Below are 23970 nucleotides of genomic sequence, written 5' to 3'. Positions count from 1 at the left end.
CCACTAATCTGTAGCCTCAGACTTTGACGAAACGCAAAGAACGATCCTTAAACCATCATCATCGCATATTTTCATCACGAAGTCAGGGTCAGTTTAGCGAAACCGTTATGTGTATTTGCAGGCGTGCCGAGCAAGCACTTGTGCCAGATTTGCAATAAGAATTTCTCCTCGTCTTCGGCGCTCCAGATCCATATGAGAACCCACACTGGCGACAAACCGTTCCGATGCACCGTCTGCCAGAAAGCGTTCACCACCAAAGGCAATCTCAAGGTATAATACATTAATTCCTCTACATAATTGCCATCGGAAGTCTGAGTCTCTCTATCTCTCTCTCTCTCTCTCTCTTTCTGTTTTTCTCTTTCTCTCTTTCACTCTTCTATAAACTCCCGATAATATTTACTAACACCAGCTAGAGCCGCTATCGCTTCTACTAACGCCAAAAACGCGTAGACATTGCAAGTCGCTCGAGCTCGATGAAAGATCAGCGCCCACTCGATTAAAATACTACACAGAGAGAATTTTCTCTTAGAATTTACCCTGAAAATCATGGTAATCGTGGAACAATATGGTATTGGAAAAATGTTGTAAAAGTTTCTCTGATTAAATATTTACCATAATAAAAATATTAATATCTACCACAATAAGATATAAAATATATGTAATATACTATGTACATATTAATATTTTTTATTTTGGTAAATATTAATCACAGAGAAACTTATAAAATTTTTCCAATGACTTTCTCATGATTTTCAGGGTAAATTCTAAGAGAAAATTCTCTCCGTGTACCAACTACAATGCGCGAATACCAAGCTTCTGACCAAGCTTCTTTTGTTTCTCTACTGCAGGTGCATATGGGCACTCATATGTTCACCAACGGAACGTCGCGTCGAGGTCGACGAATGTCATTGGATCTACCTCCCCTGCCAATCACACCCAAGGACTCGGAATTTCTGCAACGACGACCGGACCTTTTTTACCCGTATCTTCCCGCACCATTCCTTAACGGCGTCCAGCAGAAGGTAAATATGTAAATGCTTACATTGCTCGAAATAAATAGCTACTCCGCTAGCATACAACGCAAAGATTAGCTAGGTAAAAGTTGTATAGATATTTTCCTAGAAATGTGCGCTGAGAGACGAGTTCGTATTGCGACAAGTCACGAGAGCTTTTGCCCTATCACGATATTAATCTCGCGCAAACAAGAATGCTTTGTTGCCTAACTTTACTTATTTAATGATACGAAAGAGACGAAATAAAGTATCGCCGGAGGTTGCTCCGAAGCCGCAATTAACGATGGTTGTCTATTTTCGTTTTTATAGGTAATTCTCTCCGAATAAACTTAACCAGACGGCGTGCATTACTTACAGCTGAACGAGATCTCGGTGATTCAAAGTAACAACGGATTGCCACCTCATTCCTTGAGCGCGGGCAAGTACGCGGCCAGTTTATTCGGCTCGGTGTACGGAGCCGGCGGGGCCGGTTTCTCATTGGACAAGCAGCCGATGGCACCGACCAGCAACGGACCCCTGGTGGACGGCAAGTCCGCTATTCCTTCAGGCTCCATGCTCTTCCAAACACCATCGCCCGCTCACTCGCCTGGCGCGCCGTCGTCCAACGGCGGTAATCAGAACTCGGTTAACGTGCCGTCCTGGACCGGCGACGCTCTTCAACATCACTTCGACCGAGAAACACCGAGCAGAAACGAGAATGACGCCACGCCGCCCACCGCTGCACGCTTACCGCCGCCGACAGCGAGAGGAGAAGGATTAGCCGCGTGAAACTTAACGAATACATATCTTCCCATCTAGCCGTACGAAGGAAGACGCGGCTGTTTAATCACGGTGACCGAATCTCCGTCGAGTAATAAGAGGTAGTAAGAGGCTGAGCGTATGAACCCTCGATTCGCGAGAGAATTCTTCCAGACTGATCAATTTTGAAAGAACAAAGAAGGTTCTTCTCGCCCGGTGAGCAAATGCTAATGACTAATAACTGCGAGCGAGTTTGACCCCGTCCCTCCGTCCCAATCGGCCAAAGTTTCCCCGTCGATCTATCGCGGTTCCCTCAGCATCCACGCGATTTCCGTGAAAAATGTAACGGGCTCGTCCGGGAGTAGAGGCAGAAAAAAGCGGTTTCCGCACGTGCGACGGTGATCCCCGGCGAATCCCGATCGGAGGGGTCACAATGCGACGCGACTATCTTTTCTATATGGTGTTTCCGTGCATTTCAAAACGGAGGACAATCTTCTAAGGACTGAGATAATCGATTTACTTGGTATTTCTTCACGTACGCGAGTACCACGACATATCCCTACGTCCCTTCCCTCGTCCATCATCTCATCCCTAACACAGATAAAGTGGTCTCAGTATCTACAAAACGAAGACACCATGTTCCTATTATCGCGCTAGTCTTAATACATATAAAGCAGGGGTCGATAGATGAATCGGATCGATCCGTCGATACGGCTTTCCGAGTAGGCTAGGACACCGAAAATTTCTCATCTCGATTCGAAAAAAAAAAAAAAAAAAAACAACTCCCGAACTCGCGTGATTCGATCGCGTCATCGCGTTTATCGTTTATTCAAGTCGGAATGTCACATCGCCCATCGGTCATCGATGCGGGCGACGAAACGCTCCGCTTAGATATCAATCCCGTGCGCATACGCGATCGAGTCACGCTTAAAATGGTACGTATGTACCATTTAACGAATATATGTACGCATCTGGACGTCGATTCCCATCGTACGGGATTCGGGGGGAATTCCCGCGCTAGACACGGCGCCTAGACTGAGCTCGACTCGCGAGAAAGGCGAGCATTTAGCGTATTGGAGCCGCAAGACACGTGGCGTCGCGTCTTAACGGTTCTTTCCCGATACAATTTGACCGTCCATTCGCGATAGCGATGGTCACCTCTCTCCGGGTCATCTAAGGCTACGTTATAAATATATACATACATAAAAATTATATATATTATAAATACAAATATAAATAATTATATACTTACATATATATATATATATATGTATACATACGCGGAATATTATATAAGTATGACAGAGAGAGAGAGAGAGAGAGAGAGAGAGAGAGAGAGAGACAGAGAGAGAGAGAGTGTGTGTGTGTGAATTGTGCGAGTTATATACATGCGCGATTGTATATGTGTTGCTTCCGTTTACTCTATATACGTGCGTGTTTGATAGAAAAGAGAAATTGGAACAGAACAAATGCGAAAACGATAGAATGTAGGTATAATTTAGGAGGCGGGCCCGGCAGCGCCCCTCGCTGTGATATGAGAGGAGCAGCCTGCAATCACTAAACCAATGTACTTATATCTTGTATCATAGTATTATAATAACGATAATATAAATTTATTACACGTTTACACACACACATACACACACATACATGCGTATGTAGGAGATACGACATGCGGTGTGTCGCGAGTGTCTGCGAGAGCCCCTCGAGAGCCAAGTGTGACTAATTAATAACACTTAGTACTATTACTAATTAGATGTCCATCCTTCACTGTACGTCATCGGCGATGTTTGCGTTGTCGTTGTAAATATAATTGTACCGTGCATCGCCCTCCCTCGTAATATTTAATATCGTCTATATAATGTTATTCATTTTTACGAAGAAGAAAGAGAAAGAGAAATCGCAATTGGCGTCAAACGCAAAATGCTTTTCTAAAATCTGCGAAAACTTTCAAAAAAGAACCTCGGTTATTTTTTGTTATTCTTTAATTTTGCTAATATAATTCGCGAGACAAATTTATTAATATATATATATAAATATGAGAGACTATCATTGGCTATGTTTTAATATATTTTTTTTATGTGAATGTAATTATATTATATAAAAAAGTTAATTATGATTTTTATATTATATATAATAATAATTTATAGAAGAATTTTAATTATTAATCTTTTATCTGTGATTTTTTAGTAGATATGTCATGTAAGTAAAATATTGATACATTACTACGACATTCGACACACTTGAACGGTATGATGTATGTATATATACGTAACAAAGCATTTTTTACATTATTGATTGCGCGTATTCAACTCTTTTATCAGACGTCAACACGCTGCAAATAGTCAGTAGTAACTTGATATACTAGTATAAATCTATTATCTCATCTATATCGTTATATACTAAATCGATTATCGAACGATCGAAGCATCGCCAATGAAACGTATATACCATACATTTGCAACACACATGTATACTAATTTATAATTTATTTATTATTCACTTCTTTCGCGCGCGTGGACTTTCGATTCCGATATCTATCTATTCATCTATGTACATCTACCGTATAAAGAATGTAAATCCGCGTAAAGAATGTAATTCTTTGCAGTAAGTAATACCAAAATGTGTGTAATAAAAGTGCATGTAACACACGAAACAAATATTTTTTTTCTTATAAAGATAGGATATCATCAAATATAGAGATGCAAAAAGATTATACGGTTTTTGTTAATTTCCGAATTTCAAAATTATTCTCTCCATGCATTTAAAAATGCAAAAAAATACGAAAACTTTTGCATACAAATTTCATTCCTTATAAAATTTTATATTTTAAAAGCTTTGATGTTGTATGATCAAGTATTATATTGTATGAAAACGAATAATCAAATTTATAAATATGTTCGAAAGAAAATGTAACATAATTTTATATATATACATACATTCGTTAAAAAGGAATTATCATACTTATATCATTTCAAGCGCGCTAAATCAATTTTATTTTCGAACAAATCTTTTCTGTAAAACCGTAGTCATCTAGATATTTTATACTCGTCTCTGAAATTCGTGGGAGATCTGCGTGTATATCAAATGATATCGTGATCGTCACAGTATGACTGACATGGGATAGAGTTTTACGTGTAATCCCTATATGTATATGTACATATATAAATTAATACTCGTGTAACGGCTTCTATGTATGTCATCCTTTTTAAGACGAAAAAAAGCCAGCCTATCTGTAGTTCGAAACGAAATATTACATAGTTACATTGTGCAACTGAACATACAGTGAATACTTTGTCACGATAGAATATTTTATCTGATTTTTCTCATTAGTGACAAAGAGAATCCCAGAAAAGGATTCGTCGATTAACTTTTTGCATCGATTAAGCGTCTCTCTCGCTGCGTAACGTTTACAAAAAAAAATAAGAAAAAAAATAACGCCACTCGAGACGAGACTTACAATATCTACCGTACAATTTCTTCCGGTGGATATATCGCCTCTGCTGAAAATCAAAAAAAATTGCTAATAGCTGTGTTTATCACTAGTGCGCAATATGTGGTCGTCCATACGCGGAAAATAATACCGAGATAATATTTGCAAATTTCGTAATTGTCGAGGTAGCTTTTAACTCGACCAAGAATATGTAAAGAACGACTTGAACTTAACGCATCGAAGCATATCGACACGTTTTGTACTTATCAAACCAGATTATATTTTTACGTTCGAAAGAGAAGAACACGTACTAGAGAAAACAAAGAAATATATCGCCGGATATATAATATTCGTCTTCGATGTGTAAAAGTGATTACTTAATAGCAACGATGTAAATTATTCGTATATCGAGAGAAGAGAAGTGCAAGTTCGATGTGTGAATATTATTATCAAACATTTCGACGATCGATCTTATATTGACCCCTTAATTTTTAACTTGCCATTCAATCCCCTAGTTATTTTACAGCGTCGTAGATAACTTTTTATGAATTTGTATACTTCGAAATAATATGACAAAAAATAATGTACGCATTTTTCCGTCGTAATAATCTACAAATCCTAAAAAGGGAAAAGAAGGACGAAATAATTTTTCGAGGAGAAAATTTGCGTAATCATCGCTTTATGTTTCGTGACGATTATACACGCCGGTATACGTAAGATAATGCAAAAATTTCTGCGAAACAGAAATGTAATATTCCTGTCTTTTTTTTTTCGAAAAAAGAGTGTCAAAAAGGCTCGGCCTTTCGCGAGCGTCGTGAATAAAATTGTATTTGTAAATAGCGAATGTGCGTGGCGAATAAATGGTCCATAAATATAGTAAAGTGAGTATTAGCGTACCGAACAGTCGATGTAATAACATCTTAAGTGTATTACCAAAATTTTCGTAATGTAACGCGATCGACATGCATTTAAGAGAGGCAAAACACAAACACATGTGTCTCGTATGTACGCCGTATAAATACTTTACACGAGTGCGAATGAAAAATTATCCCGATTAACCATCGGCCTGGCGTGACACGCCCTGTGACATTGTCCGAAAGAGAAGATATTGCTTGTACGATCCTGAGTTACTGTAAATATTGTATAATCCATGTATAAACACGACTGTATTAGAGTAAAAGACCTATCATTGTAGTTAAATACGTTACGGATCATTATAACTATATCACTTCAACAATAAACCATTATTATGACGACGAAATGGTGAAATTTAAATCATACAGGTGCTTTCTTATATATATATATTATGTGTATTTTACGCAATATTTGGTAAAATCGGAGATTATTAATTTTCACACATACTTAATTATTACCTGAAATTTAAGTAAAAAAAATTAATGAGACTCACCGATATGATGCGCAGCAGAGGAGTCGTAAGCTGTAAATTATAAATACATGAAAATTAAATAGTGAAATTTATAATAATAAATAAATTATATAATTATATAATTAATAATTAAATTATAATATTTAATAATTAAATATTCATTAAATAATTAATATTTCAAAAAATAAAATAAAATAATTATTTACATTAAATTTTTAATAGTGAAAAACAGTAATAATAAATAAATTACCATGTAATTGTTCCGCCGTTGCCCGATACCGCCCCAGGCCTCCTCCTCCTCTCGTAGAAGCTTCGAAACACTTGCACTCGCGTTACTTTTTTCGTTCGCGACGCGCGGCGACGCCTGGATTTTAGCTATCACATTTTCGACATGTTTTGGCAAAACACGAGAATCGCGAGAGCATATTCGCGCGCGACCGATGCTCCGTTTTCGCGTCGCCGCTTTATTCAAGACCACTTTCGAGACCTCATTGAACGACGAAGACGACTTCCCCGCGATGCACTCGGAAGTCGCCGATATTCCCGAACTGGAAACTACGACCGGAAATGCGCAATCGCCCGCTTAGAATCCGCTCGACAACGTCGAAAAACTCCGGAAATTTTCGCGTCAAAAGCGCCCGGTAATTCTCGCGATCCGTCCTCGTAAACTCGCGCGCGCGAACTTTTGGCGGGACTCGAGTCGGAGCTGTGACGTCACGCGTCACGTGACAGCGCGCTTGCGAGAGAACGAGCGGTGAGCGAGATTCGCGGCCAACGAGATCAATTTCGCGCCTGCGATCGCGATCACGAATTCACGAATTCACGTGTCTGTACACGCGACGCGATCAGATATTTATGTGATAATTATCGACGTAAAGATCTAGTAATTAATATATTTACACTCGCGTACTTTCGCGGACCGGCACGGATGATCACACGAATGTTGAACATGAACAATTTAAAGTGCACCAGAGGGCAGCAGCATTCTAGATTGTGTTCGGAAATATATTCACCTAGGTCTCCGATTGGTCGACCATATTTTTGTCCACCAATAGGAAACGAAGGATCTCTTCGCTCTGATTGGTCAATCGGGCGCTTCACCCTAGATAAATATATTTTCAAACACAATCTAGAATGCTGCTTTCGCATTGGTCACGATCAACAGGTTCATCGCTGATCATCCGCGAAAGTATGTGAGGGTGAGAATATTTATTAGTGTCTCTTTACGCCGTTTATTAAACGTTGCAACGAAAGTGCGAAAATTGGTGCGCACGTGAAATATAATAATAAAATATATAGAGAAGTATGTTTTCGGGAATATCGACGACTTCTGATAAGTCGCATCGTTCGACGAGGCCCTCCTCAAGTGATCTTGAAGAAAACAGCGATACGAAAACAAAACACATCAGTTTTATTCGTGCGCGAATAAGCTCTCGAGTTTTTTTTCGATGAATTAAAATTATGTAAAGCCAGACGTCGCCGCGAATAAAAAAATCACGCGAGTGCAAGTGTTCGAAGCTTCTTCTACGAGGGACAATTCGCGACACAGATAGTTGGTTTTCTACAGGCAAAATGGAGCCGGCGAGAAATTCGGAGAGATCAGAGAAGATGAAGAATTAATAGTCGAATTAATTAAATTGTGAGTGGAATTATTTCTTTTATTATTTATTGATATAAAAATTTATTGATAAAAAAATATATGACGTCTAAGTTGAGCGGACATCGTGTCAATTAAAATAAACTCAATATAGGACATTTATACAATATTTTATCGTATATTTGTGTTTATATAAAACACAAATTTATAAATTAAAATTCGGTCCCTCTATGTACGAGAGAACAAGATATCAAATCATTTTAACCTACGTGAGGTAATATTTTTGTCGGTATAACAATTTAGTTTCTGTATCATATATTATCATTTAGCGTTTGTTAATAATATAATTTACAAATTTATCAGTTACTTTGATAAAAATATAAAATGTATATATATATATATTTTCTTTTTTTATTTTTTTAATAATTTTTTATCTGAAAAAAGTTTCATTCGATGATAATATTACTTTTTAATTTCTCTAAATTATTTTGTCTTTTATTTTTCTTATCTGTGTTTATACATATATATTAAAAGCATATATAAATATTATTATCGTCAACGTGTTTTATATAATTTTGACCTTCACTATTATAAATTTTTATAAGCAAGTTTTATCAGTTAATGTAAATTTTATTGGTGGTACGTATATATCAATGTAACTAAATATATAAAAAAAGATAACATAAAAGTATTCACATATTGAGTCATATCATTTGTCAATATATGTACATATCTTTTTAGTTTTATATATTTAAAAAAATAATATTAACATATATATATTTTACTACATATATATTATGTGTGCAGATTTTTTTAGAACACCAATCAGATATAATTCTAATATATTTGACATTAACAGTCTAAATAAAAAATGTGTAAAAGAGTTAACTTATATATTATTTTTAATTTATAATAATTTATCTTTTTATGCATAACTATATCATTTTTATGCAACTATATATTAATTTGCATATTTATTCTATAAACTTATATCGGATTGCGTTAGGTTTTCAACTTTATCTCTCTACATGAAACTAAAAATTAGAAGTTTTACACTGCTTACAATTAACATCAAAACATTATCAAATCGCTTGCTGGTTGGTCGTTTTTAATTGCTTTCGATTCATCTATCGACAGTTATAATGAAACGGTACTTTTATGGGTACAATACTCTTTATTGTAGTATATATATATATATATGTAGTATATATATGTAGTATATATATTTCCTTGAACTGCATTTTATATAATTATGTAAGCAATTTTTTATATAATTATTTTATTTTTTTACCTTAAGAAAAAATTTACTTAATAATATATAATTCTAATTTTCTGCCTCTCATTATGTAAAAATAACGCATAGATATCGCGACAGCAATGCTGGCCACGTCAATCGTCGATAAACGACAATCATAAATTGGCTCTAAAGAAAAACGAGATGTAGACAATAATCGAGCCGCACAGTAGTGTTTGAAATTTTCTGGTGGCAGAAACAACACAAAGCTTTACATTGTTGAAATATTTTGAACGTGAAGGTATAGTTCTATATAAAATAAAATAATAAAAAAATAGGCAACGCCAAAAAGGGCAAATAAAATTGATTACTCCAGTTTACAATAAATATTTTTGCTAGAATTTTTTTCATGATTGAATTATTCGAGTTATTCAATTTTCGATGAGGCAATCAGTTTTTTGTTAAAATTTAAATTCAAATTTTTTGTGTTGAATTTTATTCGAATAGTTAATAAAATAATATGAAAAATTACATGAAGAAGTCATAAAATAAAAAATGTAAATAGCAATATTTACAGATTAAAGCCATTATCTTACATTATTAACTCCAACAGTAAAAGTGTAAAATCTCATTTATTATTTTTTCTTTGAAGTGAAAGAGAATAATATATCTTCTAAAGCTTGATAAGTACTAAGCCTAAGCAAATTTTGTTTAAGATTGTATTTATTCTAATAATTTTTATAAGAGGGCTGTGTCAAGAATAATATTTTCTATTTTAAAGACAATTTCAAATGCCCCTTCTTTCTTAACAACCCCGTAATTACGGTTGGAGAATGAAAAAAGCAAGATATTGCCTTAATATTGATTTTGCGTGCGCCTTATGTAAAATCGGGAGGCACGTGCATAGGGAGAAAAGTGAGATTGTAGAAAAGTATGAATTAGCACATAACATATATACATATATATACATATATAGACGCGTATGTACAGCGAGAATTTTCTCATAGAAGTTACCCTGAACATCATGGTAATCGTGGGACAATATGGTATTAAAAGAATTTTATAACAATTTTTCTGATTTAATATTTACTACTATAAAAATATTAAAATATCTACCACAATACCATATAAAATATGTTCTATTAATTTTACTATGTACATAATAATTTTTCCTAGGTATGTACATATATTAATATTTTTTATTGTGATAAATATTAATCAGAGAAACTCTTATAAAATTCTTATATTGTCCCACGATAACCACGATTTTCAGGGTAAATTCTAAGAGAAAATTAGAAATGACATACGTACTGAGAAAAAAAAATTGTTAACTTGATTAAACCTTTCAACTAAATTACTATTTTGTTAATTAAACATATACTAGTATTTATAACAAATATACATTTTATTAGATTTAATATTAATTTAAATACTTTTTATATATTCAATTACCAAAATAATATTTAGTTGAAAGGTTTAGTCAAAAGTTAACCAGTTTTTTTTTTTCAATATATCATTATAAATAAATGTTTTAAATTCAAATGAATGCAATAAACAATTCCTTAAACATTGCTATAACATATATCGTGTCCTCTTCGTATCGCAAAAGGGTAGAAAATAATTTTGTTAAATTTTTCGTTCGCAGATTATTCTCTCAACGTGCGCGCTGGTCTTCAGACTCGCCTGTCGCCGGAGAAGCGCGCGCGCGCTTCGCTATCGACCGGAACGAGGGACCTCCTGGACCTCCTTCTCGTCTCATCGCGTCTCGCCCAGTCTCGGCCGGTCGCGGCACCCGCACGCACTTTCGGTGGAATCCCTGCTCGCGGCAACGCCTGTCGTGGGGGAGATCATCTCCGAGGAGATCCGGCGGTGTCGAACGCTCCTTTCTACCCTAACGCGCGCCGATGACGGACCGGAAGTGCCGGAGATGAGGCGCCAGAGATGACGATGGGGGAGAGATTGACGGAGCGGTAGCCGATCCTTGCACTCTTTTTTCTTCCAAGTAGCCAAAAGGAGAGTCTGCATCCGATTGAATTCCTCTTCCGCCGAGGGTTCTTCGGATTCTACCTGAACTGAAATGCGATCGAAGGGTATCGGCTGAAGGATAACGTAGATATTTAACGCAGACGGAGATCTTGCCTTTTGCCTTTTGGAACTTGAAATTATATTGTATTATGAGAGGAGATCTTAGAGCTTGCTATCTCGGTGTTGCCTTTCTGAAAGAATGATCATTATAATTTTTAAATGATACATTATACTCGGTTATACCGCGTGTTCTATCCGCAAAAACTACAGTGGATACGTAAAAACAGCTGTTTGAGGGTTTCACTCCTTATTCAAGTTCACATGCGCGAAGATGCAAGGCTGGACCGAATGTATGTATATCTTACTTCAGATTCCACCCGACAATCTTGATTCTTGATTTTATTTTGTTGAATTACGTAATATAATATAATATTTATTTATTGGAAAAAGTGTGAAAAAATAAATTAATAAATAAATTGCACTAAAATTCTAGTACAAAAGAAATTGCATATACATTAATCTTATTTTATAAAATAGAATGAAAAAGAATGAGTCAATGTTAAATGGATAATTCACCGATAAAATATCTCCAGAATTTTTAGAAAAATATATTCTTCTCCATTTATTTGTTATAAATAAGATCCGACTTTATAATTATTACCAATTTTTAGAATGCATTGCTTAATATAGACGAGCGAATATTTATCATTTAGAAAAAGAGATTGAAGTTCTAGACTTCGAGTACCTCAAAATAAAATAGATATTTAAAATAAAACACAATTTATATCCGTCATTGACGTAGATGCAAAACTTTCAGAAGTAACCAATAATAAAGTTTTATTTATGAATCTTTTCGTCTCAATATAGAATAGATTCTTCTCCTTAGCGTATAAAAATAATGATTTTAATACCATTCATTTTTTCACACACTTTTTTATATAAACAATAAACAATTTTTATATAAACAATAAATATGTAATAAAGAAATATAATTGTAATAAAATTAAATTAAATTCAAAATTAAAGTTCTCTATGTTGAATTGGTCATCTAAAATTAAATATATAATAATGATTTAATTACTTGCAATTTGTAAAGATCGATTTTAAATTAGTTTAAGAATTCGTAGATAAAATACTTATACGATATAGTAATTATTGAGTGTTCCATATGAAGTATTATATTCATATATCAGAAAATTATTTGTAATTCTATCATCCGCCATAAAAGGAACACATGTCTAGAATATAACACGATTAACTGTGTCATTGATTGTTTCAGGAATACAATAAGTGGATATACGTCCCCTGCGTACGTTGTCAAACATAATATATAATACCAAGTAGATGTAGAGAGAAAATGAATAAGATGCTACATGGAGATACGCTAGAAAAAAAATGACAGAAAACAGCTGATATCAAGGCTCTATCCGTAGACTATCGCGTGAATAATCCATTGCGCTGCAATTAGTTAATTAATTATCATCGTTATATACAAACTGATATCTGCCTACGAACGGCCATTTTTAATTACTTAATTAATTACACATATCGACGGAAAAATCGATATTACTAAAAAAGAAAAGTTCTGAGGAAAAAGTTCGATCGATGTAGCTTGTGATAATCGATTTGAATAATAAACAGGAATCAGAATAATTCATCTGGGAGAAGAGCAGCCTAATAGCGAGACTTATCGTTCGTAGCACACGTGCCGAATCAAGAAATAGGAACGAATCGTCGTGATTAAAGCGAAACGCCCCTTAAACGTTGCGTACGATTTGTTATATATATACATACACACATATATATATATGTGTGTGTGTGTGTGTATTGTCATACATATATATATATATGTATTGCCAACACAGAATGACAATGGTGATTCGCAGTCAATGTTTCAGAAGTCTTCCAGATCTGTGTTACGACTAAAAGAGGCTGAATCGCAAAATTATTTCATGACTATCTCGTAATCATCATCAGCAGAAAATTCATGGACCACACGAACATATCACGACCTCGTAGAAGAAACGTGAGTTTAATATGACCGAGGGAGTTTAAAGGAATAAAGAAGGAGACAGTTTCTTGCCGATCTCTTCAGCTCATTACATTTACATAGATCTATATAGACTTATGGACAATCATTAAGCGAAAGACTCCGCTTTGATACTTGAATATAGACATCAATTTGCGCATTTTTGCGTTCCGGTATACCATTACGGGCTAACTTCCAAATAAATAAATAATTGCTCTATGTACATTCGATTCGTTTGTTCAAGACGCTTTTTAATGCAAATTACGTGATTAATAATTATGTCTACGAAGCAATGCGAAGATAAGAACCGATAAAAAAGACTCGATCTCTTTGCGAAGAATGATACAAAATAGAAGGACCAAGAGACTCTGCTCAATATAATTTTATCTCGTAAGCCGCTGTTCTATCTGAGAAAATTTCGATACAGCAATGACAGATGAAGAATAATGCATACATAAGAGGATATAATTAAATCTCCTTTTGTAATATTATGTAAACGAGATAATATGCATATTTTAAGTCATTTGCGAGATCCAATTTAAGCTACACAAATATTATCCCTAAAATGTCATGTTGATATCATCATGATATCGGTCCTATCTTATCACAAAAACGAATGCACTGGACATAATGCATGTACTGATAGTGCAGTTTTACTTTGCGAATACGAAAGTGTTTGATGAACGCAACCGCTTTGTTATGCGCGAACATCTATCTCTCAAAGAGGTAAATCCTTTTTTTTATTTCCTCGAAAAATATAATTATCGGCAAATAAAAAAAATTTTTATTTGCCGATAATTTTTCTAATATACCTACTTAATTAGAACTATTAATATGTTGCAATAAAAATTAATATATTATTTATAAAATTAATATATATATATATATATATATATATATATATATTATTTATAGCACAGATTAGGGTGTAAGTAAATTAAATTAAATTTCTTTTTTTTAATCAAATACGATCACAGAACAACTGCAACTCGTTCTAGTTTTATTTTATTAGTTCTGAAGTTTAATTATTCTTGGACAAAATTGTGGAAAAGTTATAACATATTCAACACAAGTTTAATTTTAATTTATCACATTTGCAAATATGTATACATATATATATATATATATATATATAGTCTCTCATAACAGTAAGTTTAGTCGAACTATTTTCGGAATTTATATATAAATTTGTTCGGATATATTGATTTGTTCGGAAAATCAGTATCGAGATAAACCATTCAGCGTTCTTATAAGAAGTTTAAAAGTCAATTTTCTCATATATTTTTATTTGAATATTATTCAAATTATTCCCTTAGCTAATACATTGTGCATGTAATGATAAAACACTTTCAATAATTTAGAATGATATATTTTATTATATCAAGAGCAATTTTTCTCTCTGTGACAGACACTGTTTCGCAGTGGCAAAAAGATCATCGACAATGAGTGTGGATCAACCACAGCATTAATTAAGACCAGGATACAAAAGGGAGGCCTACGGCAACGAAGATGGCTAATTGCGCTACTGGTTTTTGTGTTAATGTCGCTTCTCATTATCAACAGCTACAACACTGGTCGGATTATCCGCTTTGGAGCAATGGCTAAAGCAAATACTCCAGATGTAGTAACGCGTGAGTAATAGATTAGCACTATCAACTTGTATTTATTATTGCTAAAGTGTTGCAAGAGTGGTCGAATAAAAATACGATTTTTCATATCGCAAAAATTATGCACTAAGATTTTATACGTAAATATAATATCATTTTTATAATAACTTTTTTCATAAAATTAATTAACTATTTTTTTCAATATATAAAACTTAAAAAAACTAAACTTGAAAATTAAATTAATTAAAAAATAAAAAAATTCTGAGGAAAATTAAGATTTTTTAAAGATTAATTTTTCTTTAGCAAAAATATTGAAGTATTATAAAGGTCTTTAAATAAAGAATCGAAAATAACAGACTAAAAATTTCATAAGATATATATAAATGGACAAAATCCTATTTTAATTATTTCAAGTCGCTTTTATTTTGACAAAATTGTAGTTTATAATTATTAAGATATGTAAATTTAAATATACAATATACATATTTTTAATAATAAATGATAAAAATATCAGTAGTAGAAAATGAATTAATGTCATATTGCATAAATCTTTCTTTGAAAAACTAGAGCAAAAGTCTTATTTATATTCGAATCCCGTATGCATTTGTGCGTTTATTTTAATTACTAATTAGAGACATTTTTTTACAGAGAAATATGTAACGTTATCATCGAACGTTTATACGCCAATTGGCAGTGGTGGCTTTCTAGTTCGCAACAAAGGATGCCGGTTACCCGCGATGGATCCTTTCGATCCTGCAACTCAACATTTTATAACTAAGGAAGTGCTCGAGTGTGAATACGGAAATTCTCTGCCGTTAATTGAGTCGAATAACACCGCGTTGTTCGTTAATCCTCTGGTAAGAGACGAATTCTACAACGGTCCGGGCAACATCAGTTGCTGTTGGCAACCGTTCTGGAGAACGAAAGACAACGATAATTCTCTTACGTAAGTATTATGCACAAAATAGATTCATATATCTTTTTCCTTTTTGACCGATGACTTTAGATTAGATAAGATTTGTGTACAAATTTTATTTATTAATCCGCTTGCGCAAAAACAGAATAAATAAATTATCTTTTCGCATATTACTCTTTTTTTAGATTTTTAAATATCTACAGACAGAAAGAGAGAATTAATTTCAATTAGTTAAATTTAATGCAATCGTTCCAAATGTGCAAAAACGAAAACATTTTGATATCTCCATATTATTTGTAGATACGCGCAATGCTATCCATTTCAAGATTCCTGCACCGTAAACGCCGAATTCGTGAAGGTCGAATGTTCCCGGAACAACCAAGTGATATATAAGGATTACTACGCTTTTGTACCGCGCAAGCCTGAGGTAGAGGAAAGATGTAAGAAGGTGCTGAATACGGACACCCTCCTGAATGATCGTCTCAGCGTTCTCGTCGTCGGACTTGATTCGGTTTCCAGGATGAACTTTCACAGAATGATGCCAAAGACCGCGAAGGTGCTTCAGTCCCTCGGCGCTATAGAGATGCTGGGTTATACCAAAGTCGCCGACAACACGTACCCGAATCTCGTCCCGGTACTGACCGGCCTGAATCAGGACGAGTTGCGGAACCTGTGTTGGCAGACACCCGACAAAACCTTCGACGAGTGTCCACTCTTGTGGAAGAAATTCAGCGCCGCCGGTTATCGCACGATATTAGCCGAGGACGCGTACCATATGACCACATTTAATTATCTAAAGTCGGGATTTCGGGAGCAACCGACGGATTATTATCTTAGACCATATGTCATCGGCGCCGAGAGGGACATCGGCAACACCCACAAGCTGAACGCGTATATCTGTGTCGGTACCAGAAAGATGTTCGACTGCATGCTGAATTACACTCGTAAAATGATGATCGAGTTCTCGTCGGAGCTTTACTTTGCCTTCATCTGGCAGGCCAGTCTTACTCATGATTATCTCACATATCCGCAGTTGGGCGACGACTCCTATCACGATTTCATCGAATACGTGTCGCGGGAAGATTTACTGAATCACACTGTCTTAATCGTGATGAGCGATCACGGGATGAGATGGGGCGACTTTCGACAAACGTATCAAGGTAAGATCGAGGACAGTCTGCCTTTCGTCTTCATCGTGCTGCCGAGGTGGTGGCGGGAAAAATTTCCGCTAGCTTGGGGAAACTTGCGCAGAAACAGCCACAGCCTGACGACGCCCTTCGACCTTCACGAGACCTTGACGGATCTCCTGAATCCACACACTCTGCGCGAGTCGTTCCTCAAGAGACGCATCAAAACTCAGGCCGCGTCTCCTATTTCACGCGGCATCAGCTGGTTCCTGCCGGTGCCGGATATTCGTACCTGCGACATGGCACACATAGCGAATCACTGGTGCATGTGCCACACTAGCAACACCGTCGCCTGGAACGACACCGGCCTTCAAGACAGCGTGTCGTTCCTCGTCAGGGAGCTGAACGATATGCTGAGCAACTATCCGCTGTGCGCGACGTTGAACCTGAAGCTGATCAAGGACGCGAAGGTATGGCTGGACAAGACTGACGGCGCGACGTTGATGGATTACACAGTGATTATACAGACCACTCCTGGTGACGCGATCTTCGAGGGTACGGTGCGTTACAAGACGGACGATAACACCCGCAATTTGGTCGGTTCGGTCAGCAGACTGAACACTTACGGCACCCAGAGTGCTTGCGTCGACGAATTCAACATGCGTCTCTACTGTTATTGTCTTTAGGCACATCGTTGATGACAACGATCACCTCTTTTGTATCTCATCATTTAATCAGACGCGGTTTTGTACAGAAACTATTCCAGCTGAGGAGAGAGTTTTGCGACAAACTCTATTTAATTTCGCAAAACATTGTCGCTCTTATGTGATTTATATGTATGACAAACGGACAATATATTGTTGTATCGAGATGAAGGTATCGCTCAAAGTCTGTATTCTCGAGAACACTGTGTTCGTAAGACTCTATATCGTGTATCACGAACGCATTTCAGCGTAGCTTGATGTTTATTTACGCATATTTATTCTTCCACACTATTGATTAATTTATATCATATGCGCAATAATAGATATCTACAAATATTGATGTAGCACTGTCTAACGAGGCGTTCGCGGGCGATCACCTCGCTCCGCATCTCTTTTCTCATTGCAGGTTCTTATATTATTACTTGCTTGTTCATGACGTCATAAAGTCAGATAATTTTACGCTCGATGAGAAAAAAAATACATTTCTCTCATCCGCTATTAATTTGTGTCAAAATGAATTTGTACTCGTCATGTCTACTGTCTCTCATACGTTACATCAATTTCTTAAACACCTTCAACATCATCTGTAAACCAATATGTAACGACCTATTACGGCGATCTACAATTCTCAGTGACAAAACAAAAATTCGCCGTTTCTATACACAAATAAAAGATATTTTACTATTCTCTCTTCATGAGTGTATTTCATCGAAACCATTCTCTTCCACGCGGCAATAAAATTAATTATTAATGATTTTTAATGTGCTCCTAATGAAAACACTTTATGTAACATTGAAATATATATTTTTATATTTTATATATTTATTTCTGACTGATGATTTTCTTGGATTCTCTGATTACGGGAAAAATAATATTAATGTCCTTTTTTTATAATAATCGAGTATAATTTTACTATAATAATTTACATTTTCGATTTACATAGATATATGTGAATTAAAAAAATGAACTATAAATATATCGCACGTTTATTATTTTTATCATGAGATACTATAATCATTATCTTCGTGCGCGTTCAGTGATGGTTCAGAATTTTTTTGTTATAACGCAAGGAATTCCTCCATGCGTTTTTTTTATCGTTCTTATTTTGTGATATTAAATGCAAAATTTGATCACACATTTCAGTTACATGATTCAGAGCCAAAAAATAAACTATAACAATTTAAATTTTACTATTAAATAAATTACTTAATTATCATTAATATGAATTTAAGTAATTGACAACAAGAAATAGGTTTAACCAGTCTTTTGTATCTAGATAAAACATATATATATATATATATATATATATACATACACATATATATGGATATACTGAGATGACGAAACTTATGTGAAATGTGTATTCAATTTATCCAACTGTGGTATTCACATTATTACAATCCAATTGATATTCTTTAATAAGGAAGCAAGTAACCTCTCCCTCTCTCTAATACAAACATACATATATCAAGACATACATTCCAATCAACTTACTCACAGATTACATTCATTTGTACATTGCATTAAATATATTTAATTACCATGTATACCATTGTATATTCGGTTCACGGAACTTTTTTGCAGTAACTTTTTTATGTCTGAAACACAAAATATAACTGTAATTTATGTAATAATACAAAATTTTAAGACACGTTAATATAGCACATCTGGGCTCACCTTCTTTCTGTTCTTCTGTAAATTCGTTATCAGGAAATAAAACATCGAAAGTAATATACAAGGAGCCATAAATATTATTATTATCATAATTAGGCATTCCTTCGTTCTTCTTTCGAATACGGGTACCATGCTTGGTAATTTTGTCCCTTTGAACAGTCACCATATGACCATCTAGATGCTTGATATCCACTGTAAAACCTACTAATGCTTCTTGCAAAGATATCGTAATGTTTGTATACAAATCGTCGCCTCTTCTTTCAAAAATAGGATGAGGTAGAGTTTGTATTCTGGAAAAAATATATTATACATTAAACTTGTATAGGATAGATAAAAAAATGTTATACAACTGAGAGAAAGAGTGAATAATCTAAGCTCTCTCTAAAATAGATTGAATAATAGAATACATTTTTTTCAATCTAAATTTCCATTTTCGAAATAAATGACTTTGAATATCTATTAGATATTTATGCATTTGATCGACATTCGTCCTTGTTAGAAATTGACAGTTAATATAAAAAAAATAATAGAATACAGTATATACCACAGTACAGTTAATTCTGATAGTAAACACAAGCAGTGAGATGTATATACATATATATATATATATATTTATAAAAACTGTGAGAACTTTAGCAAAGTTTGTTAAGCCATACAAAAAAAGTTAACTCCATTTATTTTGAAATATAAAGTCATCCTCTCGCGATTATATATCCTTTGATTTGTGTATATTTGTAAGATTTAAATATAGAAAAATATCTGTTTACTTTAATATCAAATCTCCTGGATCTCCATCAAGATGTGGTTCCCCTTCAGCAGTAAATTTAATTTCTTGATTATCTAGCATTCCTAGTTCAACTTCCACTTCTAATATACGTTCCTCATTCACTAGCTTAACATTTGGACATTCGGAACACACTTGTTGTTGTATCATTTGAAATCTGCCACTTCCTAAAGAACGAGTAACTAATTCTTGTCTACAATTGCATTTTCTGGTACCCTTTGTCGTCTTCATAACAGGCTTATTTCTTGTAATCTAAAACATAGAGCAGTATTAAAAGTTTATATTTTTTTCCAAAAAAAGAGTTGTATCATATTTATAAAATTTTACCTCAATAAAATTCCCACTGTATAATTCTTCTAAAGTGACATACAACTCCATTATAACATTTGCACCTTTAGTTTCCTGAGGATGCTGTGGCTCTCCACCAAAAGCAAAATTAAAGTCGCCGAAAAAACTTGAAAAAGGATCCATATTGTTGTTCATCATGCCATCCTTTTTCAAACATTCCTCTCCACATTTGTCATATGTTCGTCTCTTTTCAGGATCTGATAATACTTCATAAGCCGCTCCCAGGTCTTGAAATTTTTGGGAAGCATCCGGATCATCTTTATTCTTATCAGGATGTAATTCTTTTGCTAATCGTCTGTAAGCCTTTTTTACTTCATGTGTGCTGGCACCACGCGATAAACCTAGTATTTTATAAAAATCCCTCCTGTAAGCAGAAAAATAAAATAATATATAAATATAATTAACTCTATTGTTTTTAGCATATTATTATTATTTAAATAATTAAGAAAGAACTTTCTCATGGTAGCTGTATAGGAATAATATTATATAAAATGTATTGATTTTTAAAAGATCAAAATTAGAGAAATACGAGGGAACTTTTTTGCAAAATTTTATGTTTATATCTGATTTAAAAAATTGTACAATTGTTTAATAATTCAAATACAAATTTAAGTAACAAGTCTCGAGTGAAGAGAAATAGGTTAATGACACTATCTATGATATTAAAAAAATGATTGCGAATAAAATATGCGCTTTCGAAGGAAAAATATTCTTCTATAAAGATTTTCTTACTTACCCAGCTACGGATAATATAATACATAATATTAAATTAATAAATAATAGCCAATTTAACTTTAGCCCTGCCATCCTAGCAGACGTTTCACAAACACCCGAACACACAATCGAAGCTTGACTCGTGGGCGTTCCTTATTGGTTCCTGCGAAAAGGTTTCACGTAATATTTCCATTGTACGATAAATGTACTCAAGGCTGTTACACAAGTAAATATTTTCGCTACATATCGACATCGAAATAGACCCAATGATCTAAAGGCTCTAAAAACGCATGTAAATTTATATATTATACGATAAAGATCTTCGCTTTTATACCCCAAAAATGACATTATTTCTGAAAACTTTTAATGGACTTCAATTATTTCAAAAATTTTTAGCACCAAGGTACGTCGTAATTTATTGTTACTTCATTAATTAATGATTTTATCACTTACTCATATACATTTTTGTCCTGCCTGTAACATTATATTTTTATACATTCAAGTATCTTTGAAAAATAATATATAACATACATATTGTCAAATAAATGCGTAAAAATATGAATTAAACGGTACACCTTTCTAAAGTAATTATTTCAATGCTTAATTTTAAAAGACAAATGATTAAAAAGGTTGCTTATATCGCACAGGTTACTTATCAATATTTACATTTAATGTTTAAATTACAATGATGCGAAAAATAAATATATAAAATGCATTCAGATATAGATATTTAAAAAAAGAAGTGTTTCATGTGTTTATTATTACATATATTCAACTAAATAGAAAATGTACAACACCTACATCTAAAACAGGTTTATATAAATCTTTATTTTTTTACGCAGTTGCAGTATCAATGTGATTGCTTCCACAAAGCGAGAAAGACATAAACTTACTGTACATAGATATAATGTACCTAGATATCGTCATCCAGAGTGGCTCCCAAAAGTCGAACATAGTGTATGTTTTTTGTGTACAAACTATTTGTTTTATAATTACTAGTATACAAGTCACATTTTTATTTTAATGTAAGATTCAAATAATATATCATATAAAGTAATTTTATAGTAAGTAATATATGTTTAAATAATATAATAAATAATAATTAAATTCTTGTTTATAGAACTACAATGAAAATCTAACGAAAGATAATCAAGAGTTTCTTAAAGAAGTAACTCAAGACAAATATGGTTCAACTAATATTGAATATGGAATGAATAATTCTCCATTGAAAATAGATCCGATTGAACCAATTACAAAATGGAGACCAGGTTTGCAACGTACTGGCTTAATCGCTAAAAAAATTGGAGTTTATCCATTATGGTTGAAAAATGGAAAAAAAGTTACCTCAACATTACTTCAGGTTAATAGAGTAGTATTTATCTTCAATAAACATTATTTTTATTTTTCACGTATCTGTATAACTTATCATATATTCTTTATATTTTTATTCAGGTGGTTGATAATGAAGTAGTAAAATATATGCCACCAGAGAAATTTTATCCTGTTAGAAGCCGTAAACCTCCTCTGCAAATAAAACACAGACGAGGATGTCTTGTAGTAGGAGCGGAAAATATAGATCCGCAAAAGGTACATAATTAGAAGATTATATAATATATATTTTTTTGCACATAATTAGCAATATAATGAAATTTAATGTTTCAGATTACTAAAGAATATTATGGTATTTTTAATGATACAGGAGTTATGCCGAAACGTATATTAAAGAGATTTATAATATCTCCAGAAGCAGCATTACAACCAGGAACTCCTTTAACTGTTGCGCATTTTAAACCTGGAGAAGTCGTCGATATCCGCGCAAAAACGTAAATAACATTATACTTGTTATTATATTGTGTTATTATATGCTGCTTTATGGCAAGAAAAATTAAACTAATAACATCGAGTGCACATTTTATTCATAAAAAATTTAAATATATAAATTCCATTAGAGTGGATCGTGGATTTCAAGGTGTCATGAAACGATGGGGTTTCAAAGGGATGCCTGCCAGTCACGGTGTAACTAAAACGCATAGAAGACCCGGAAATATTGGATCAGGTGGTGCTAAAGCTCGAGTTATGCCTGGCACTAAATTGCCTGGACATATGGGTAATAAGTGGCGAGTTCTAAAAGGTCAACAGGTAACAATTTCTCTAATACATATATAAATATCTTCGAAATTTAATCTATAATTTACAGAAGTTCTCTCATCCGTTTTTTACGTTTTATAAGAATTATATTTTTGTTTTAATAATGCAATTGTATATTTCATATAGATTTTACGAATAAATACAAAGTATAACGTGATTTGGATCAAAGGACAAAATATACCTGGAGAACTTAACACTTATTGTCATATCTACGATACAATACTTCCTTTGAGAAAACACAAAACAGCGCCACATTTCCCTACATATTTACCAAGTATTGCTGAAGAGCTTCCGGAAGAACTATATGCGGATGAAGTACACCCATTTATAGATCCCACGATAGAATTTAAAGAAGAATCTTAATTGTGTATATATCTGTACGATGTTAAATAAAAAAATACATAAATTTCTTATTTAAGATAATTTGTTATTTACGAAGTTCACATGGTTTTTTTCTAGGTAATAACTTATAAATGTAATTATAGAGATTAA

The 23970-nt window shown here is 33.7% G+C and overlaps 4 protein-coding genes across 7 annotated transcripts in view; 3 read left to right on the top strand and 1 right to left on the bottom strand.

Moving 5' to 3' along the window:
- The window catches only part of salm (spalt major), a 73465-nt gene extending 67020 nt beyond the window's left edge, over positions 1 to 6445 (top strand). For 2 of the 3 annotated variants that reach the window (XM_085481501.1, XM_085481500.1), the window contains 3 exons: positions 122 to 270; positions 849 to 1022; positions 1371 to 6445. In XM_085481501.1, the coding sequence (XP_085337627.1) occupies positions 122 to 270; positions 849 to 1022; positions 1371 to 1781 (734 nt within the window). In that variant the 3' untranslated portion in view covers positions 1782 to 6445. The remainder of the gene's footprint in view (positions 1 to 121; positions 271 to 848; positions 1023 to 1370) is intronic. The other variant, XM_085481502.1, reaches the window with a different exon arrangement.
- A 1287-nt stretch (positions 6446 to 7732) lies between these two features.
- On the top strand, positions 7733 to 18503 carry LOC114935626 (uncharacterized). Of its 2 annotated transcripts, none has more exons than XM_029308500.2 (6): positions 7733 to 8210; positions 11048 to 11777; positions 12707 to 14182; positions 14865 to 15087; positions 15712 to 16009; positions 16280 to 18503. In XM_029308500.2, the coding sequence occupies exons 3-6, from the start codon at positions 14087 to 14089 to the stop codon at positions 17790 to 17792; spliced, it is 2130 nt and encodes a 709-aa protein (XP_029164333.1). In that variant the 5' UTR covers positions 7733 to 8210; positions 11048 to 11777; positions 12707 to 14086; the 3' UTR covers positions 17793 to 18503. The 2 variants fall into 2 exon arrangements, with proteins under 2 accessions (XP_029164333.1, XP_029164334.1); XM_029308501.2 differs by lacking the exon at positions 7733 to 8210 and adding an exon at positions 9637 to 9703.
- Positions 18504 to 18778: 275 nt separating this feature from the next.
- Positions 18779 to 21484, bottom strand: shv (DnaJ heat shock protein family member shriveled). Its single transcript, XM_029308475.2, has 5 exons — positions 21353 to 21484; positions 20596 to 20980; positions 20252 to 20520; positions 19488 to 19774; positions 18779 to 19408 (listed from the first exon to the last, which is right to left on the bottom strand). Exons 1-5 carry the CDS (start codon positions 21421 to 21423, stop codon positions 19344 to 19346), a joined length of 1077 nt encoding a protein of 358 aa, XP_029164308.2. The 5' UTR covers positions 21424 to 21484; the 3' UTR covers positions 18779 to 19343.
- An 80-nt stretch (positions 21485 to 21564) lies between these two features.
- On the top strand, positions 21565 to 23891 carry mRpL3 (mitochondrial ribosomal protein L3). Its single transcript, XM_029308474.2, has 7 exons — positions 21565 to 21733; positions 22173 to 22287; positions 22451 to 22690; positions 22783 to 22917; positions 22993 to 23153; positions 23280 to 23469; positions 23605 to 23891. The coding sequence occupies exons 1-7, from the start codon at positions 21672 to 21674 to the stop codon at positions 23839 to 23841; spliced, it is 1140 nt and encodes a 379-aa protein (XP_029164307.1). The 5' UTR covers positions 21565 to 21671; the 3' UTR covers positions 23842 to 23891.
- Positions 23892 to 23970: the final 79 nt, after the last annotated feature.

This window comes from Nylanderia fulva, unplaced genomic scaffold (assembly GCF_048542155.1).
Source record: "Nylanderia fulva isolate GAGA-0341 unplaced genomic scaffold, ASM4854215v1 Scaffold18, whole genome shotgun sequence".
Taxonomy (NCBI): domain Eukaryota; kingdom Metazoa; phylum Arthropoda; class Insecta; order Hymenoptera; family Formicidae; genus Nylanderia; species Nylanderia fulva.
Note: the sequence above shows the minus strand (reverse complement) of the source record. Positions and strands in the feature narration are given on the sequence as shown.

What these genes read in the sequence shown, in the direction of transcription:
- LOC114935626 (XM_029308500.2), top strand. Translation starts at nt 14,087, where the DNA reads ATGCATGTACTGATAGTGCAGTTTTACTTTGCGAATACGAAAGTGTTT. An exon ending in AACATCTATCTCTCAAAGAG is followed by an intron (nt 14,183 to 14,864) that starts GTAAATCCTTTT and finishes TCTCTGTGACAG; the next exon opens with ACACTGTTTCGCAGTGGCAA. An exon ending in TACTCCAGATGTAGTAACGC is followed by an intron (nt 15,088 to 15,711) that starts GTGAGTAATAGA and finishes ATTTTTTTACAG; the next exon opens with AGAAATATGTAACGTTATCA.
- shv (XM_029308475.2), bottom strand. Translation starts at nt 21,423, where the DNA reads ATGGCAGGGCTAAAGTTAAATTGGCTATTATTTATTAATTTAATATTA. An exon ending in ACAGTGGGAATTTTATTGAG is followed by an intron (nt 20,521 to 20,595) that starts GTAAAATTTTAT and finishes TCTATGTTTTAG; the next exon opens with ATTACAAGAAATAAGCCTGT. An exon ending in TACAGAAGAACAGAAAGAAG is followed by an intron (nt 19,409 to 19,487) that starts GTGAGCCCAGAT and finishes TTTGTGTTTCAG; the next exon opens with ACATAAAAAAGTTACTGCAA.
- mRpL3 (XM_029308474.2), top strand. Translation starts at nt 21,672, where the DNA reads ATGACATTATTTCTGAAAACTTTTAATGGACTTCAATTATTTCAAAAA. An exon ending in CAAAAATTTTTAGCACCAAG is followed by an intron (nt 21,734 to 22,172) that starts GTACGTCGTAAT and finishes TTTTTTACGCAG; the next exon opens with TTGCAGTATCAATGTGATTG. An exon ending in TTACCTCAACATTACTTCAG is followed by an intron (nt 22,691 to 22,782) that starts GTTAATAGAGTA and finishes ATTTTTATTCAG; the next exon opens with GTGGTTGATAATGAAGTAGT.